Source organism: Schistocerca gregaria, chromosome 7, assembly GCF_023897955.1.
Source record: "Schistocerca gregaria isolate iqSchGreg1 chromosome 7, iqSchGreg1.2, whole genome shotgun sequence".
Lineage (NCBI taxonomy): Eukaryota > Metazoa > Arthropoda > Insecta > Orthoptera > Acrididae > Schistocerca > Schistocerca gregaria.
The window spans coordinates 345,089,856-345,110,373 of record NC_064926.1 but is presented as its reverse complement, the minus strand read 5'-3'; the positions used below and the strand labels follow the sequence as shown (position 1 = coordinate 345,110,373).

Sequence of the window (20,518 nt, the reverse complement as noted above, 5' to 3'; positions counted from 1 at the left end):
TGTGTGCGTGGGGGAGAGGGGGGGGGGGGGGGGCAGCCCCTGGCGTGGCCCCCATATGTATCTTCCACAGCACTCAGACAGTGGCTCATGGGAGAGACCGCAAAGGCATTTCCCGCGTATAGTCGCTCCCATCAGACACCGCGCCGAGTGTCAACTTGGTTTATGAGTATATTTGACAGTCCGCGGTTCCGGACTGCAGCGCCAGAACCGCACGGCCACCGCGGCCGGCCGTAACTGGTTATTTAAATCGGAGTAGTAATATTATCTCTCTCGTGCACATATGTGTTAATCGTAACATTGTGCTTATTTACCTGCGTATTACTCGTCCTGTTATAGACTTCACTTCTGCACAATGTTCCGTATGGAGTGTTTCATAACTTTCAACACCTGTTAAAATTTCATTGTCGCTAAGTAAATGAGATCAGGGATTAGTTTTTGTGTGCACGTGTTAAACGTATAAATGCATGTACTGCAGAACGAATCAGCTTTGTTTTTACCGTGCAGCGAGACGTCCATTCTAAAACATCAGCCGTCAATTTAACAGCTGCAGATGTTGTCACACTGAAAGGCTCCGGCTTGACTAACCTGTAGAGTAGGTTATGGGAATACGTTTCATTCGCACGAAAAAACCAAACCGTATTGATTTCCAAGTTCTATACTTTATACAGATTCTTTCGGAAACTTGACTGCTAAAGACTGCAAGTGTTTTACTTTCGGCTTATTGTATTGGGGCATGCCATATTGGCTTCCCGCGCAGGCTGTTGACGAAATGGCGTGACGCTACTAGGAATACGGGAAGCGAGAAGCGGGAAGTGAGAACACTACAAGTGGACAAGTGCATTGTTAATGCAAGCATCCAAATCAGTGCGTCGAATTGTAAGACTAAGAGTAAAACTAGAAATCACTGTGCTATTGCTGAATGCAAAAAAAAGAGAAAGAAACTACTCTCAGCCCGAACAGGCCATGAAGGCCTAAAGATACCGACCGGCCGCCATGTCATCCTCAACCAACAGGCGTCACTGGTTGCGGATCTGGAGGGGCATGTGGCCAGCACACCGGTCTCCCGGCAGTATGTCAGTTTACGAGACGGCAGCCGCTACTTCTCAATCAAGTATCTCCTCAGTTTGCCTCAAAAGGGCTGATTGCATCCCCATTTGGCAACAGCGATCGCCAGACCGAATGGTCACCCATCCAACACCTAGCCCAGCCTGACAGCGCTTAACTTCGGTAATCTGACAGGAACCGGTGTCACCACTGCGGCAAAGCCGTTGGCGCTCAGTGCAAAAATGCTTCATATAAAACAGAGTACGTCTCTTACCACCGATTTCCAAAAGATAAGAGAACTGCAGCGCAAATGGAAGTCATGCTCTAAAACAACTGATCCTGTTAATGTGAATAATGCATGGCTTTGTTGAGATCATTTCTTTCCCAAAGACTATGACCGGGACTTCAAAAAGAAGCTTTTGGGGTTTTCTTTGAAAAGATAATTGAAGGCTGACTTTTTGATATAAGAAAAATCCAAATCGACGTGGAGATGCATCCTAGCTTGTCGCAAGCACCAGCAAGGAAAACATACGTATGCTGGGTGGTTATAATTAACTTTCCCTATTTAATACGTTATTACAAGGAAACTAATTACCGTACGAGTACCAGACTTGGCAGCATTAACGTCCAGAGCATGGGGTGCATGATTTCCATGAGTCACAGCGCCACCGTCCAGTTCCAGCTATGACCACCAAGAGCAGTGATCAATCATCGTGATTCATAGCATCACACGCCTGAGCAGTCGTAGTTCCCTTGTTGGCGTATCAACATAAGTTTGGACAAAAGGAGCAGGGCACTATTGGTGAAGCTTCTTCATCAAAGCAACAGTAATGCTACAGGTGCACTCCAAGAATATCGCCGCTGAAAGGGTTATGGAAGTGCCCTCTTTCTCCACCTGTTGTGAAGAGCATGATGAAAACGTTCAAATCAACTGGAGAACCGGCTGTCGCCCCGGGAAAAGGCCGACGAAGAGGCACACGAGCGGTTGCACCACAGGTGCTTGATGGAATCGCTGCTGTTATGGCAGAGAACGCTGCGCACAATTTCCGATCGTCAGTCATTGAGTGTGCTGTGTCACGACAGTGAACATCCCGTGGTCTGCTGTACGGCAGGTGCTTTCAGCCACTCTCAAATGGTATCTGTACAAGATCCATATTTTACAGCAGCTTGCACCACAGGACACTCAACGACGTGTTGACTCCGCTCCCTACTTTCTCGGAAGGATTGAAGTTGACAGGAGATGGCCCTGGACCATCCTGTGGACAGACGTAGCTCATTTTTCTCTGACGGGTGAGGTGAACACACAGAGTTGCCGAGTATGGGTATCTTCACCTCCACTGACCGTGAATGAAGTTCCTCTGCATGCTGAACGTGACGCTGTATGGCATGGCTTCACAGCTATGTTCATCACTGGACCATTCTTTCTTGAACAGGTTGGCTCCCAAGGACCAAAGTTTGAATGACCAGCGTTACTGCGATATGCTTCGCCAGCATGTCATACTCGCCCTACAGGAGAGAGACACATTGAGCTCAACAGTTTTCATGCGAGATAGGGCCCCACCGCTCAGCGCTCGTGAAGTTCACTTGCTTCTCTAAAACAGATCTGGAAACGATCGAATTATCAGCCGATTGTTTCCAAATGCTAGGTCGGCACAATCACCTCATCTCACTCCCTGTGATTACTGGTTGTGGAGCTACCTGAAGGTCAGGATTTACCAGCGGATCATTCACACATGTGCTGATCCGAATTGCACCATGTCAAGAGGGTAGTGAGCATACGTACGGACATGCTTGGTTCTGCTGTGCAGAATACTATCCTGCGCTTTCAGACTCTTCTTGGACACTGATGGGCGCCATATTGAGCCCCTTTTGTAGCAGTAATGGTGCCGTTATGTAATGGTTTGATGCACCGCAGCAGCACATTAAAAGTGTTTCAGTTGTATTGATCCTGCATTATATCTCATCTCCATCTCCTCGACATTAATGCTACAAGTTTGGTCCTCGTACAGTAATTAATTTCCATGTTACAGCGTGTTAAATAGGGAAAGTTTAATGAAAACCACCCGGTAATTACCAGATATTCGTCCTCTTTAGAAACTCTTTCGTATGTACTACTGGTTTTGTAATTATTCGCACACTGTTTCTCATAGAGATCGCCGATGCGAAAAGAGAAGCGTACGGTGTCTGTTTTAGAAACTTTATTTCTGAAGAAAATTAAATTAGACCAGTTGACCAGCACAGGGGCAGTTCCGGACCTACATGTTACTGCTAAACATGAAAAAGATTAAAAAGTAAGATAAAACTGCTAAGAACACAAAACTACGCTTTGAAGGAAGTACCAGGGTCCTGCAAGCCAAGTATCCCAAAATGTTGTGGAAGTAAATAAATGTGCTTCTTCAACATCCACACGACTACTCTGCAGACCCCAATTACGTTCCCGGCAGAGGGTTCATCGAAACGCCTTCAAGCTACTTCTCTACCATTCCACTCTCAGACACAGCGCGGTGATGACGAACATTTTATCTTTCCTTGTGAACTCTGTTTTATTTTATTACGATCATTTCTCTCTATGTAGGTGGGCGCCAAAAAAATATTTTCGCATTCGGAGGAGAAAAATGATGATCGAAACTTCATGCAGATGCCATCACAACTAAAAACGCATTTATGCAATGGTTGCCACCCTAATTCGCGTATCACATTCCTGGCACTCTCTCACCTATTTCGCGATAACACAAACCAAACGAGCTGTCCTTTTTTGGACATTTTCGATGTCCTCCGTCAATCCCATCTGATGGAGCACACAGCAGTACTCCAGAAGAAGTTGGACAAGCGTGGTGTACGCCGCCTCCTTAGAAGACCTATTGCATTTTCTAAGTGTTATGCCAATAATCGTTGTCTACGGTTTTTTTCCACAAAAGTATTATGTCATCGTTGCAATTGAAGTTGTTCGTAACTATTTAGTTTAGTAAGTATTTAATTGAATTTAAATCCTTTAGATTTGTATGATCTCTCGTGTAACGGAAATTTAGCGGATTCCTTTTAGTAGTCATGTGGATGTCTTCACCTTTCGTTATTTAGAATCAGTTTCCAGGTTTCTTCTACAATAAAACAACAAATTAGACAGTATTTCACATCAGGCCACATTCGATCTTTCACTGACAGTTCCTCGGGTTCAGTCTCAGAGGAGCTTCTCCTGGATTCAGATTGCACCACCGATAGTGACTTGATCTCCATAATAATTTCCAGAACTGGGCTCACTTCTTCAGTTGGCTGGTTCAATAAAATAAACTAATTTGAAGTAGCATGTGCTGTTTTCGTGGGCGACTGGTTGCTAAGTGTGACGGAGTGACGCGAAAGATAATCTCTACAATAATGTCATAGCTTCCCGAAATACATCACAAAGCAGTTTCTCTCCACGTAAGACCAAGAACTTTCATTAGAATAAGGCATCTGAACATACAAGGTAAAATATAAAACACAAAAAAAAAAAAATGCGCGAAGAAAGATCTCTAGTTGGTTGCTTCGTGATCTTCATGAGCTACGGTGAATATTTATGAGCGTAGAAAGGTGTCCTAGCTCCTAATATTAGGTCTTTGAAGGTGGCTATTATTATAACATACAAGTGTTTATTTAATAATTATAGATTTAAGCTATGCTTTATAATGTGCATCAGCACTTTACAGCATAAGGTCCCTAACGCTGGTGTTAAAACAGACAGTATTCCCACGCCGACAAGCGTGACCCACGAACAGTATTCCCGCTAACGTCATACGCGGTAGCCAATAGCAGCACAACCCCCGGAAAGGCCAACCTGATTGTTCCCAGTTGGCTTGGTAATGTATTGTTGTGCGGTTGTTCAACATTTACAGTGCTTGCAGCAGTGATTTTGTTAAATTTTATCTTAATACTTCCTTTGTTACTCACGGGAATACACTAAACAGTAAGAGGCTTTACGAATCGCCGTTCACTGTAAGACACCGTGTGCTGAGTGTACAGTTTGCTATGCGAAATTTATTCTTGGACACGGAGGACGCATCGAGCAAATAACTTAGGTGAAATACTGAACATCAAATTGCGCCTCACTTCAACACTCAAAGAAGAAAAACTGATAATCAATTAGCGGTGAAAGTAGTGCAAGGCATGGATAATCAACTTTCGGCGAAAAAAGCCACATTTGCATGCCAAACTGTGATACACAATCAGATCTTCAAGTCCGTGAACAGAATTAAAGCACTGTTCAACAAGGAGTTCCCGTACTTGCAGTTAAAACCAGATCATTTATCACGAACGTAATTACGCTCTTTGTTGTGGAACAAATCAGGAGAGAAGAACAGATTATGTCAGAGACGACAGATTTTTCCAACCACGCGGATTTCAAGCTTGGTTCCTTTAGTGGTTGGGTTTTGACGTCCAGATAAAGACAGCACACCGAGAATGTTTGAGTTAGTGAACTTTGGTTTTGAAAATACGGAGCATTTGACCTTGATTGTCTTTAGAGGTGATGCAAAATTCGATATTAAGAGAAAGATTATTGCAATTTCAGCTGACGCTACAAATACCAATTATGGAGGAAAGACGAAAACAATCTTTCTTACAAGATGTAAGAAAAGAGTGAAAATAATTTAATAGGTGTAGGATGTTCTGTTTGTAATGGCTACAGTACTGTCCAAACTGTCACATACGGTTTAATCTGTTCACTTACAGCCACCTATGTTAATACAGTATATGTAACAAAATGTCACTATATATCCTTTTAGGGTCAAGAAGAATTTGCAGAATCGGTATTTTAATAACCAGCGGCGTAATGGTTATGGCTGTTGTGACGTGACGCCTTGCCTCACATTGTGAATTACATTTCCTCCTGGTGCTTTTTATTATATTTTTGTTGGTTACAACGGAAATTATATTTTAAATTACTGCTGAGTATTAAAAAGAAAATACTGTTTGTTGTATTTCTGATTTTGTATGTTCTATTTATCAATTTTTTTGTTATTTGAGATAAAATATTTATTTTTCACATATTACTGTTTAGGGTGGTACCCACTATAGCGCCAGTGATTCCTTTCTGTGTTTGCATTCTGATGAACAATTAAAGTTATTCTTGTTGATAACCGTTTGATAGTTATCTGATCTACCAGCTATTGAAAGTCATTGTTTGTCAAACAGTAAAATTCTACTAACTGTCCTATAACAAGTGTCTTATTACAATAGAGATTTTTTCTGAAAATTGTTTCAAATATTCTGTGCACTGAAAAGGGAAAGGTAACCCAAATCTAAACAGAAGTTGCAGACAAAATAAATATGTTGCTCAACAAATCATACGCTGGAAAATCCTTAGCTATGCTTTTTGACATCTACAGTAAAACAGCAGTTACAAGATTTAGGAAGTGATGGTCTAGTGCCACATGAGCAATTTAATGATATCACCACAGCTTTTTATAATATCTACATTGAGTACATTCACGAATGGTACAAACCATTTATGGACCCTCATCAGCCAATAAAATGGATCACCCTAAATAAAACCATCAGCATGATTAGAGTTCAATAATTGTGTAGCTTTGTAAAATCTAGTGTCATGAACTTTACTGAGGATAAGAAAGAACTGTGTGAAAGAAACTGTTTCATAAGTAGCTAGGTTACACACGGTAGAAGTAAGGGACTCAAATTTGAAATTAATGTGTCATGAAAATGGAAGGAAATTTTTATTCATTCTCACAGGGAGTGAGTATATCTAAAACATTTTAGAAGCTTCGTTGAATTTTCATGAGCTATTCCAGGTCTAATGCATTTATCGAAAGAATGTTTTCAGTAATTAAAGGTTTGTAAGAGTTAAAAAAAAAAAAAAAAAAAAAAACAATAAAAGTCACATATGTTAGTTTCTCTTGTACAGGCTTCTACGATTTGAAACATAGTGCAAAGACACATTTGGAGTTAATACACACCACTAAAAATACTACTCATGTACCAGTGAGTCTGTACCATCATCCTCAATGTGAAATATATGAAATCTGTTTATATATATATACATCCAAATTATATGTGAAACTTTGCTTTACCTCTCATCAATGGTATGGTAAATTACGTGAAAATAAATTAAGCCTATATTGTTGGTAGTTCTATGGTTTGCTGATTTTTGTTTGTTATTTTAAAAATATCATAAATTTGGTTACAAGTAATATGGGGATCCAGCCATGACAAAACTATTCCACCAGGTGTGCAAGATAAAAGAGACTGGCAAAATATGCTCAGACTTTAAAAGTATAATGTAATAATTCTAATTCGAAAGAAGGCAGGTGCCAACAGACACAAATTATTTGCAGAACAATGGAAAAACTGACAGAAACCAACATTGGGGAAGATCAGTTTGGTTTCTGGAGAAATTTAGCAACTTATTGTAGAAGATAATTTTAAGAAAGGCAGACTACATTTATAACATCTGTAGATTTTGAAAATACTTTTTTACAATACTGGCTAGATATGCTCTTTGAAATCGAGAAAGTAACAGGAATAGCATACAGTGATGAAGGATTATCAACTATTTGTTCAGGAACCAGACTGCAGTTATCAAGGGCATAAAAGTGAAGAAGTAGTTGAAAAGGATGAATCTTCAACAATACCAGGCACTTGTGGCAGTGCAATATCAGAAGAATCATTAACCAAACTTTAGCCGAAGATCTAAGACAAAATCCAGTAGGAAATTAGTCAGCAGTAATAGTTACACTCTGTACTCTATGTCTCAGTGAGAAGACTAGCCTGAAATATGTGATGCTCTGATACCATTAACTTCACATTGTTCTCTTCTCTTTCTACTGCACTATATTTCTGGGTGACATTTGTTGAATGATTTTCACATATAACTAAATTATGCAATACATTTATTGTTTTCCCAACAACTTGCTGATAAGTAGCTTTTGATTAAAGAAGAAGCAGGTCTACTGGCGATGACTAGCATTTTATGTGACGATATACTGTTCTTCCTTCTAGAAACTCCTGCAACTGCAGAAGAAAAAATTACATTTGACACAAATGATGTCCATCTAAAGAGCCCAGCAGAGATACTAATTAAGTGGGACAGTGCAAACTTGACAAGTAACTCAGCAGCACAACTGACAATATCTCTTTGGGGATACCGAGAGTCCCGTAAGATGCCTGAGTTAGTGTATATTGATATACTGGAGGTAAGTTCTTTCAATGCTATGTGATTGTATATTAGTCAACTAATAGTAATTTAGCAACTAGTAGTAGTTTCTAATTAGGTCTTACAACAATTAAGTATTACATATAGCTTATGAACATTCACTACCATGTTTGGTGCAGTACAGTAACTGGAATAGTACTGTATAATTAATGTTGAAAAACAATCAGTCTTTTGTGATGTAGCCTATTTGACTAATGGAACACAGGAAAGTTATAAATTTGTTATCCTGCTCTTCAGTTAAACACCAATTGAATATTTTCTCTCGCAATTTGTGCATCAAATGTTATGACAGAACAGTAAAAATTGCACTTTCATCACACAGTTATAGTTATATGTTTCATAGGCCATATTCCTGTAAACTTTATGATGTAACATTCAATATTTGTATGACATAGACTCACATTAGAACAAGATGTGAAATTTCTTCTTTTCATAATTCACAAACATAGACAAAGACAGATAACATTAAGAGCAGTAGGATTTATTTCCATCTGCCATATTCACCTGACCTTCATATAAGTTGGAAATTTTGCTAGCGTTCTGAGAAATCCATTAATGAGCTGGGGTATGCACACACAGAAAATGAAACACTCTCATCTAAATCCTATATAGCCTATTTGTCATAAAAATAGGTGGAATTGCAACATTGACATAGTGCTGCTTGCAAACTCCTCTCATATATAAAAAGTATTAGATTGCTGGCTAGCTTTTCTGACAACAATGACAGTACATCTGGTTACATGTCAGTGCTTTTAGTTATATGCTCAAATGAATACATTCAATTGAAGAATTTGAATTCTGATTGGTCGTCAATTTCCGTCTGCTTCCTCCAGCTGTTTTCAAGGATTGGCCAATGGTTTGTTTATTTATTAAACTGGTCACAAGATGTTTTCTGTTTGTTCATTTCCAAAAGCCATATTACCTGCATATTACTGCTGTACATCTGTCATAATTTATAAAAACACAGTTGTTGTGCAACGTTGCCAAGTGTCAAAGCATAACAAGCATCACCGATGTCTTTCTGGCCGACCGACAAAGCACTTTTTCTTTCCTTGTATAAAAAAATAGATGCTTTCTGATGTGCAGGTAATGCCACATTTACAAGTAAATGCAACAATTTTGTTTTAATAACTTTGATTCTTTGAATTATATAATTGTTTGGTTTGTAGTATTTAGTTTTTATAATAAAGCAGGTAACTGAAAACATAAGAAGAATTGACACTATGTCTTTAATTAAGCTAGTCAAATCTGGTCATTACTCATTATTTCAATCTATGTGTAATAGATGTGATTCAGAAGTGTAAATGCAGTTGTGCAAAAAATGCCTTTAGTTTGTGTACACTAATAACCATTTAAATAAAGTTATAACTCATTCTACTTTTCCTCTGAGCATAAATATGAAAACTGTAGAAAAATTATCTTACAAGGATATGGCATTTTTCTATTATGTGATAAAATTGGTTTAAGTATGGTGTGGATTATATTTCCTAGCACTGCAAAAGTTGTTGGTGTTTGTATATCTGATTTGGTTGAAAATTGGAAATGTAGTTGTAATGTGAAGAAAATAGTGGAGTATCGATCTCTTCATTAATGGTAAAAGAAGGTGTTCTGAGGTTTGTTTCATATGCTGTAGTGAATGGCTTATTATTGCATCATGTTGGGTCAGGAAAATTCCCTGGCCATCTTGGAATCTTTTGAGCACCTTATAACAGAACTGCCTCTGTTTGCACTATACTGTCACGTGACCTGCATCACTGTTTCCCATTTCAGCCTGTGCTTTGTAATGGTACCCCTACCACAATAAGTCCACCTCCATAGTTCAGAAGTCAGTATGTATGGTTGCTAAGCAGAGGACCTGCATTTGATTCCTGAAACTTGGTTGGAGGAATCTTTTGAGCACCTTATAACAGAACTGCCTCTGTTTGCACTATACTGTCACTTGGAATGCATCACTGTTTCCCATTTCAGCCTGTACTTTGTAATGGTACCCATACCACAACAAGTTCACCTCCATAGTTCAGAAGGTATGTATGGTTGCTATGCAGAGGACCTGCATTCGATTCCAGGAACTTTGTTGGAGGAAATGGTATGCCCTCTGCCTCATGATGGCAGTTGAGGAGCCACTCGACTGAGAAGTAATGGCTTCAGGATCAAGAGAGACAACACAGGCTCAGGAGGCAGTGTGCTGATGTCATGCCCCTCTGCACTGCATCAGAATGACACCATTGGTAGAGGATGACAGGGTGGTCAATTGGTACCTATTATCCACGTGGGTCAGAATGTGGAGCTTTGCACTGCAAACCACAATAAACTTTTCTTCAAATCATTTGTTATCCTTATGGTTCATGTCTTTGTAACCAACTCTAGAGTGAAACATGCAGGTTCTTTCACTATTCTGCTTCTATCCTACCACTAATGAGACCTATTTAATGTGAAATGGGATCCGCATGAAGTTTACTACAGCATTACTGACAACACAAATACAGCATGTATTCTGACTAAGACTAAAAATATTTGAACTCTCCTATAAAGTGTTGATGTTAGCAGCAAACAATACTCTATTGCAAACAAAATTCATGAACACAATGTCCAAGACACATGAACGTGCTAATCAAATAAAAAGTGGGAATTTTATTAGCAAGCAAAAAGAAATTAAGGTCAGAATTCTGCATCAAAATCTGCAACACATGAGTAATAAAAAACTAGAAGTAGAACTACTGGCAAATGAAATATGCCCAGGCATATAGTGTGCAAGTGAACACTGATTTAAAAAAATGAAATTTACAGTCTTACCATTAAAGATTATGTTCTTGTAAACTATTTCTGCAGATCAGAATATAGAGGTAGAGGAGTAGCAGTATTTGTGCAAACAGCAGAGAATTATGATAGTAGTATGAATGATACATACAAAACCATACCAAAATGCAAAGAAAAAGACTTTGAAATTACAGGTATGGTCTACAATGAGTTAAGAGTATTCTGTGCGTATTGAATACTACAGTACAACATTAAGGCAACTGTTACGGAACCAACAAGAGTGACTTTGCGAAACTGAGTCAATTATTGACATTATTATCACTGGTATAGATAGCAATGCATATACAACAAAGGTTCTCCAAATAGGAATTTCTGATCATTTTGGACAGCTTTGTGAAACAACTGGAAATCTGAACTCACAAAAGGAAGATAAAAGTGTAGAAAGAGACGTTAGACTTATCAGCCAACAAAATATCAACATATTCAAATTGATGTTAACAGAACAACAGTGGATGGACACACTTCAAGCCCAGGGAACAGATGAAAAATATAATGCTTTCCAAGACAGACACTATAACACATTACTTCAGTTTAGCATTTCAAAAAAACAAGAGGAAAAGAAAAAATCTTGAAAATTAGCAGTAGACCATGAAGGAAATAATAGAACAGAGAGCTACCTTAACAGAAATGAAACAGAGAGAAAACATTGAAACCTACAGGCAGCACCAGAAGAAATACAGGCAGTTGATAAGACAAGAAAAATCAAAATTAATTAATGAGACTATTTCAAAATCAACAAATAAAATGACAGCAGCTTGGAATGTAATTATCTCTGAGATGGGCAAGAAAAAATACTCACAGAAAACAAATGAAATAGAAATTATGACAGTAAATAACAAAATCATCACAGATAAAACAAAAATTGCCAACATCCCGAATAATAATTACACAGATGCAATAGAAAAACAAAAGCATGGATAAATAGCCAAGGAACTCACCAAACTATTGTGACAGATAAACCAAGCCACTCAGTGTTCCTAAAACCAGTGTCTGAAAAGGAACTGACAAATGTTATTAAAAAGCTAAAAGCAAAACTGTCTGCTGGACCTGATGAAGTGTCAAAGTACCTAATCAAGAGGTGGCAGCAGAAATAACTATGCCATTACTGGATATTGCCAACTGTTCTTTCCAAGAAGGAGTATTTCCAGATAAACTAAAATTAGTTAAAGTAGTCCCCTTATACAATAGTGGGAATTAGCGAAGTTTGGTGTAAGGAGGAACAAGACTTCTGGTCAGGTGACTACAGGGTTATAAACACAAAATCAAATAGGGGTACTGCAGGAGTAGGTTTAATAATGAAAAGGAAAATAGGAATGCGGGTAAGCTACTACAAACAGCATAGTGAACACATTACAAAGGCCAAGATAGATACGAAGCCCACACCTGCTACAGTAGTACAAGTTTATATGCCAACTAGCTCTGAAGATGACGAAGAAATTGAAGAAATGTATGATGAAATAAAAGAAATTATTCAGATAGTGAAGGGTAACGAAAATTTAATAGTCATGGGTGACTGGAATTTGGTTGTAGGAAAAGGGAGAGAAGGAAACGTAGTAGGTGAATATGGATTGGGGGAGAGAAATGAAAGAGGAAGCTGCCTGGTAGAATTTTGCACCAATCACAACTTAATCATAGCTAACACTTGGTTTAAGAATCATGAAAGAAGGTTGTATACATGGAAGAACCCTGAAGATACTAAAAGGTATCAGATAGATTATATAATGGTAAGACAGAGATTTAGGGACCAAGTTTTAAATTGTAAGACATTTCCAGGGGCAGATGTGGACTCTGACCGCAATCTATTGGTTATGACCTGTAGATTAAAACTGAAGAAACTGCAAAAAGGTGGGAATTTAAGGAGATGGGACCTGGATAAACTGAAAGAACAAGAGGTTGTACAGAGTTTCAGGGAGAGCATAAGGGAACAATTGACAGGAATGGGGGAAAGAAATACAGTAGAAGAAGAATGGGTAGCTTTGAGGAATGAAGTAGTGAAGGCAGCGGAGGATCAAGTAGGTAAAAAGACGAGGGCTAGTAGAAATCCTTGGGTAACAGAAGAAATATTAAATTTAATTGATGAAAGGAGAAAATATAAAAATGCAGGAAATGAAGCAGGCAAAAAGGAATACAATCGTCTAAAAAATGAGATCTTCAGGAAGCGCAAAATGGCTAACCAGGGATGGCTAGAGGACAAATGTAAGAATGTATAGGCTTATCTCACTAGGGGTAAGATAGATACTGCCTACAGGAAAATTAAAGAGACCTTTGGAGATAAGAGAATCACTTGTATGAGCATCAAGAGCTCAGATGGAAACCCAGTTCTAAGCAAGAACCGAAAGCAGAGAGGTGGAAGGAGTATATAGAGGGTCTATACAAGGGTGATGCACTTGAGGACAATATTATGGAAATAGAGGAGGATGTGGATGAGGATGAGATGGGAGATGCGATACTGCGTGAAGAGTTTGACAGAGCATTGAAATACCTTAGTCGAAACAAGGCCCCCGGAGTAGACAACATTCCATTGGAACTACTGACAGCCTTGGGAGAGCCAGTCATGACAAAACTCTACCGTCTGATGAGCAAGATGTATGAAACAGGCGAAATACCCTCAGACTTCAAGAAGAACATAATCATTCCAATCCCAAAGAAAGCAGGTGTTGACAGATGTGAAAATTACGGAACAATCAGTCTAATAAGCCACAGGTGCAAAATACTAAAATGAATTCTGTACAGACGAATGGAAAAACTAGTAGAAGCCGACCTCGGGGAAGATCAGTTTGGATTCCGTTGAAATACTGGAACATGTGAGGCAATACTGACCTTACGACTTATCTTAGAAGAAAGATTAAGAAAAGGCAAACCTACGTTTCTAGCATTTGTAGACTTAGAGAAAGCTTTTGTCAATGTTGACTGGAATACTCTCTTTCAAATTCTAAAGGTGGCAGGGGTAAAATACAGGGAGCGAAAGGCTATTTACAATTTGTACAGAAACCAGATGGCAGTTATAAGAGTCGAGGGACATGAAAGGGAAGTGGTTGTTGGGAAGGGAGTAAGACAGGGTTGTAGCCTCTCCCTGATGTTATTCAATCAGTATATTGAGCAAGCAGTAAAGGAAACAAAAGAAAAATTCGGAGTAGGCATTAAAATCCAGGGAGAAGATATAAAAACTTTGAGGTTCGCCAATGACATTCTGTCAGAGACAGCAAAGGACATGGAAGAGCAGTTGAACGGAATGGACAGTGTCTTCGAAAGGAGGGTATAAGATGAACATCAACAAAAGCAAAACGAGGATAATGGAATGTAGTCGAATTAAGTCGGGTGATGCTGAGGGAATTAGATTAGGAAATGAGACGCTTAAAGTAGTAAAGGAGTTTTGCTATTTGGGGAGCAAAATAATTGATGATGGTGGAAGTAGAGAGGATATAAAATGTAGACAGGCAATGGCAAGGAAAGCGTTTCTGAAAAAGAGAAATTTGTTAACATCGAGTATAGATTTAAGTGTCAGGAAGTCATTTCTGAAAGTATTTGTATGAAGTGTAGCCATGTATGAAAGTGAAACATGGACTATAAATAGTTTGGACAAGAAGAGAATAGAAGCTTTCGAAATATGGCGCTACAGAAGAATGCTGAAGATTAGATGGGTAGATCACATAACTAATGAGGAGGTATTGAATAGGATTGGGGAGAAGAGAAGTATTTGGCACAATTTGACGAGAAGAAGGGATCGGGTGGTAGGACATGTTCTGAGGCATCAAGGGATCACCAATTTAGTATTGGAGGGCAGCGTGGAGGGTAAAAATCATAGAGGGAGACCAAGAGATGAATATACTAAGCAGATTCAAAAGGATGTAGGTTGCAGTAGGTATTGGGAGATGAAGAGGGTTGCACAGGATAGAGTAGCATGGAGAGCTGCATCAAACCAGTCTCAGGACTGAAGACCACAACAACAACAACAATAACTTATACAGATTGGAAGTTAGAAGCATTAAGTATGTTGTACCTCAAGGATCTGTAATGAGACATGTTCTCTTCAATTTATTTGTGAATAATATACAAACATGTGAAAATGAAATCAAAATACTTTGTGCAGATGATATAACTGAGCTAAATGTTTCCAACAATTTGGAGGCACTTGAACAAAATACATTCGTATCAGTCAGTAGTACAGCACAATGGCTCTCTGAAAATAAGTTAATTACTAATCTTAAAAAAAACCCTATGTACATGGTTCTCAAAAATAAACAAAAAGAAGAACATATGGATGTTTTCTATATGAAAAAGGACTGGAAGAAATAGCTTCAGTTAAGTTTTTGGGCATTACAATAGACAGTGAGCTAAACTGGAAACAGCAGATAAACACTGTTTCCAGTAATCTAAGCTCAGTGATATTTATAATGAAACAACTGTCTCGGTTTACTCACCGAGACCTGTTGCGCATTGCCTGCCGTGGACTTTTTCAACCATACATGCAATATGGAATTACAGTATGGGGGAACTCAATTATCACAGGAATGAAGAGAATATTCACATTACAGAAGCAAGCCCTTGAATAATATTGAAAAAGAAGCAAAAAGAATTGTGTAAAAGTTGTTTCAAAGAACTAAACATTCTAAAGTTTGCATAATTGTATATATTCAAGACCATTGTGAGTGTATTACGTGATCACACAAAACTGGAGAGTAATTTTAATGTCATGTGACTAGGGCATCCGGTCGGGTAGACCGTTCACCGAGTGCAAGTCTTTCCATTTGACGCCACTGCAGCAACTTGCGCATCAATGGGGATGAAATGATGATGATTAGGACAACATGACACCTAGTCCATGAGTGGAGAAAATCTCCGACCCAGCTGGGAATCGAACCCGAGCCCTTAGGATTGACATTCTGTCGCGCTGACCCTCAGCTACCAGGGACGGACACTGGAGCCTAATGAGACTGTTCATACACACAACACAAGAAACAGAAAACAACTGGAGTGCATTTCACATAGACTTAAGATTTTTGAAATGAGTAATAGTAGTTTAAAGATTCATAACTCAAACAGTTCACACATAACCATTTGTTAAACATACATAACTAACTGTATGACAACTATGCATAAACAGGATACCAGTAGCAAGCATTGCAAGTCTGACATCAATGTAGTGTTGCATGTTATTGTAATTGTTCATAACTAAACACCAAAATTGAAAGTTGAACTATTGTGAGACAGTTATTGGACAACGACAATACATAATTCATGGAATACAACATTTTGAAAACCAGTGCTAGAATACTGAGTAAATAAATTAGAATATCTGGAACGGGGCCCAATGTGGTTTCGATTCCTTGACCCAACACTAGGAAATATGAATTTGCTCATTGAAAACTTTGTTATTAGTGCAGCCTGTAATTTATTATCTAATGAATTAAATAAATTTCTGCTATGTGTGTAGATAGCCTTCTATGAATGTGGATGTGTTTTCTACTTCAGAAGAAGTAATTTGTCTGAAAAATTAAATATTTTAGCAGTTTTTTTCATTTTATCTATCTGCAACTCAAAGCCTCCTCCATATAGTGAGTAGCATTATCTTTTTAAATAAATTAGTATAATTATAATATAATAATATATAGTATAGTATATAATATTACAATAATAATAGAAGTAAATTAAAGTGTAACAGGAAATGATGCAAAACGATTCAAATTCTGTATATCTGACAGGAATCAGAGGGTATTAGTAGGAAATCTAGTGGTGAATGGTAGACATCTTTTGAATTATCCTTACATATTGTGACTGCCAGCTACCCAACTGCTACACATGGTCTAACCAACCTCAGTGGAGTTTGGCACAACCTATGGCCACTTGCTGGCCACCAAATTCCAGTGCCAATCCAGTGCAATCTATCTTTTCTATGTGACCTTTTGCTGTGTTTCCCATTGTGCCCTCTAAACATTATTTTTGTACCAAAAAATCTGGTCTTTTCAGCTTAATGTCTGATATATCCTGCATCACAGGTCTTTTAAGTGCCCATAGATTGCTCCTGCCATTATTGGTGTACTGTTTTCCTTGAAATACAACACACAGTTATGCTGTAGAGCACTACTGAGATCAGGCCACCCACTGTGATTCCAGGCCAGCACAAGCTATTGCTGCAAGGAGTCCAGAACAAGCTACAGCTAACTTCCTAAACAGGATGTGATGCAGAATATATCAATTATTAAGCGAATAAGACAGATTTTTTGGTACAGAGTTTATGCTTAAGGCAAACAGTCCTGTTGGGGAACTTCTACAACTGAGCATTGTTATAGACATGAAAATCACTGCTTCAGTTGTAAGGTTTTTATTTTTTAATATTAAGACCATTTGCAGGCTTACAAATGCCCATCATCAGGTCCAAACAAGTGAAGTGTGCTAAAAATAATTTTTACATACACATGTATGCATAAAACAATGAAAACTAATGCAGACATCATACATACAATTCTAACAGCGCTTGAGCTAATACTATTTAAAAAAAAAAAAGCAAGAGAGGAACAAGTCACAGTACCTTGGCGACAACTAAAATAAAACAAAGAAACTGGTCAGGTGAAGAAGCATGGTATAAAATAAGAATTAGAACACCTAGGTTATGTGCTGTGACCCCAAGTGCCATGAGACTGGGTAGAGCGAAGGCGACCACTGCAAGTGAGTGTCGAGCACAGTGTGTTGCACACAAATGAGGGAGCTAAATTGGTAAACTTTGGTGTTACGATACTATGGCCATCTGTTAGGATGACTGAACATGAATGACATGAGGTTGATGAGCCCAGCTTTTCATATTTAAACTGAGATTTTTAAATGCAGGATAGTAGGCAAAATATTATAAAGTGATGTAAATGTCATGAAAGGAGCAGAAAAAAGCATAATAAGACAAATTTAATGGCTTACTGAAGACATTAAAATGAGAAAACAAAATGAGTAAGTAATAAATTCACTAAATAAAAAAAGCTGGTATCTTAAAGAGACCTGTGCAGAACAGTGGCGTAGCGTGAGGGGAGACTTTGAGACTTAGTCTCCCCTGTATTCGTGCTTAAAAAAGGTGCAATAGTAATTCAAAACAAAAATTTAAGCAACTTTCTACTAAAAGCACTAAATGTGCTAAGACACCAGTTTTGTAGTCCGCGCCGCCGCACCCTGAGTATTGGTGTATCTGCCTGCTTGAGACTCAACAGCTCTCAGTCTCTGCCTCCCGTCCCTTACCTGGCTGTGTGCGCCTGAGCATTCCCGGCTCCCCCCACCTTCCCTCTTCCACGAAGGCCAGTGCGCTGCACTTGCTATTTAGTAGGTATCGAGACTAGTCTCTGCCGCTTCTATGCAGGCTTTTAACACGGAAGTGAACAGTCGCGCGGTTTGTGTTCATAGTCATTCTTGTGTGATTTTTGTGCATATTTCCGTTGTGTCGCCACCATGAGTGAGCCAGCAACTGAACACCTTTTAGAATTTTTATTAAAAAAAAGTGAAGCCAAACAAAAACACACTTTTCAGGCAGTCTGGTACAAAAAGTATGCTAGGTTGACTGCGAATGCAGTTAATAACAGATTATATTGTTATATATGCCTTCCATTTGATGGTGAAAAGGAATGGTGCAATGAGGGCATGTGTACAATAAAGGACTTTGACAGGAAAGAACAAAAGCGTTAGATATCAAAACGTCACCTGCAGAACAAAGAATCTTTTTAGTTATTGGGCAAATCTAAATTGAGCATGCCCTTTCTGAAGCCGCTCGTCTGACAGCAATAAAATACAACGAACAAGTTGCATCCAACAGTAGAGTATTGGCTCGTCTTATTCATGCAACTGTATTTCTTTCTAAACAAGAACTAGCCTTTCACGGCCATCAAGTAGACGAATCCTCCAGCAACAAAGGTTGTTGGATTTACTAGCTCAAGGAGAGCAGTTACTCCGAGACCGTCTGTCATCATCTTCAACCTTTAAAGGAACTTCTCCAGATATACAGAATGATGTAACAGAAATGATAACTCTGGCAGTTAATGAGAAAATAAAAACTGAAATTCAGAACTGCAATTTCATTTCGATTCAGGCTGATGAAACATTAGACGTGTCATGCAAGAGTCAAATGACTATAATATTTAGGTACTGTATTGCAGACAAAATTGAGGAAAGATTCGTTGGATTTTATGATATTTCTGGAGATAAAACTGCTGAAGGTTTGTCAAACATTATTCATGCAGTATTGGAAGAATGGAAAGTGGAAGGAAAAGTGGTTAGTCAAACATATGAAGGCACTAAAGTAATGGCGATCAGAGAAAGAGGACTACAACAATTGGTGAAGCAGTTCTGTCCCTACTCGCTGTTTTCTCATTGTTACGCACATCAACTGAATCTGGTACTGTTACATGCCTCCAAAACCATTTGATGAATATGTATGTTAGTAAGTGATCTTACTGCATTCCATTCGTTTTTCAGCAAATCGTCAAAACGAAGTGTATTGCTGACTGTGAAAGGATTTAAACTGCCATATGCAAGCAACACTCACTGGTACTTTCATTACAGGGCAGTTTCAAAAACATCTAGCCATTTCTCAGGGCTATATAGTGTTTTTAATTGTTTTTTTTGATGAGACAGACTCTCAGTGGGATCCAGAATCTTTGAGCTGTGCTGTGGGAATGAAACGACGGATGGATAATCCTACGTTTGTCTACTTCCATTGCTTCTATCGAGGGTGCTTTGTTTATGTTGATCATCTCTTTAATGATCTTCAGTCAAAATCTGCCAGTATAACTGCTTGCCACAACAAAATAAGAAAGATTTTGAGAAACTTACAACACTTAAGAACGGAAACATTCGTTTATGAATGCATTAAATGCAGCTTGTGTTTGAATGGCAACTTATCATTCTGTGACAGTCGAAAGACATCTCTCAGGGCATTAACTTACGAGATGATGGATTTGCAAATTGCTCAGATGGAAAGAAAGTTTCAAGACTTTTCCCAAATTCAGTTTGTTGAACCTTTGAATGAAAAGTATTTCCCGAACTATCAAAAAGAATTCCCAAAGTTGAAACTACTTCAATTATTAGAAAAAAATGGTTCAAATGGCTCTGAGAACTATGGGACTCAACTGCTGTGGTCATCAGTCCCCTAGAACTTAGAGCTACTTAAACCTAACTAACCTAAGGACATCACACACATCCATGCCCGGGGCAGGATTCGAACCTGCGACCATAGCAGTCGCACGGTTCCAGACTGCGCGCCTAGAACCGCGAGACCACCGCAACCAGCTCAATTATTAGAACAGTACCCTTTTTTTCAAACAAGAACAACTTGAAAATGAACAGTGTAACATAAACGCTGATGAGAAAAAACACTTATCTCCAAGAATCCTCTTAAAGTACATTATCAACAATGATTTAGACTCCGTTTCTGAAGAAACAACGAAGTTCCAGCGTTTGGTTTTGACCCTACCCGCAACTACA

General features: G+C 38.6%; 1 protein-coding gene across 2 annotated transcripts in view; it reads left to right on the top strand.

Moving 5' to 3' along the window:
- LOC126282127 (protein mesh) overlaps window positions 1–20,518 on the top strand; it is a 272,702-nt gene that overhangs the window by 96,679 nt on the left and 155,505 nt on the right. For both annotated transcript variants that reach the window (XM_049981598.1, XM_049981597.1), the window contains exon 8: window positions 8,032–8,225. In XM_049981598.1, coding sequence (XP_049837555.1) covers window positions 8,032–8,225 — 194 coding nt within the window. The remainder of the gene's footprint in view (window positions 1–8,031; window positions 8,226–20,518) is intronic.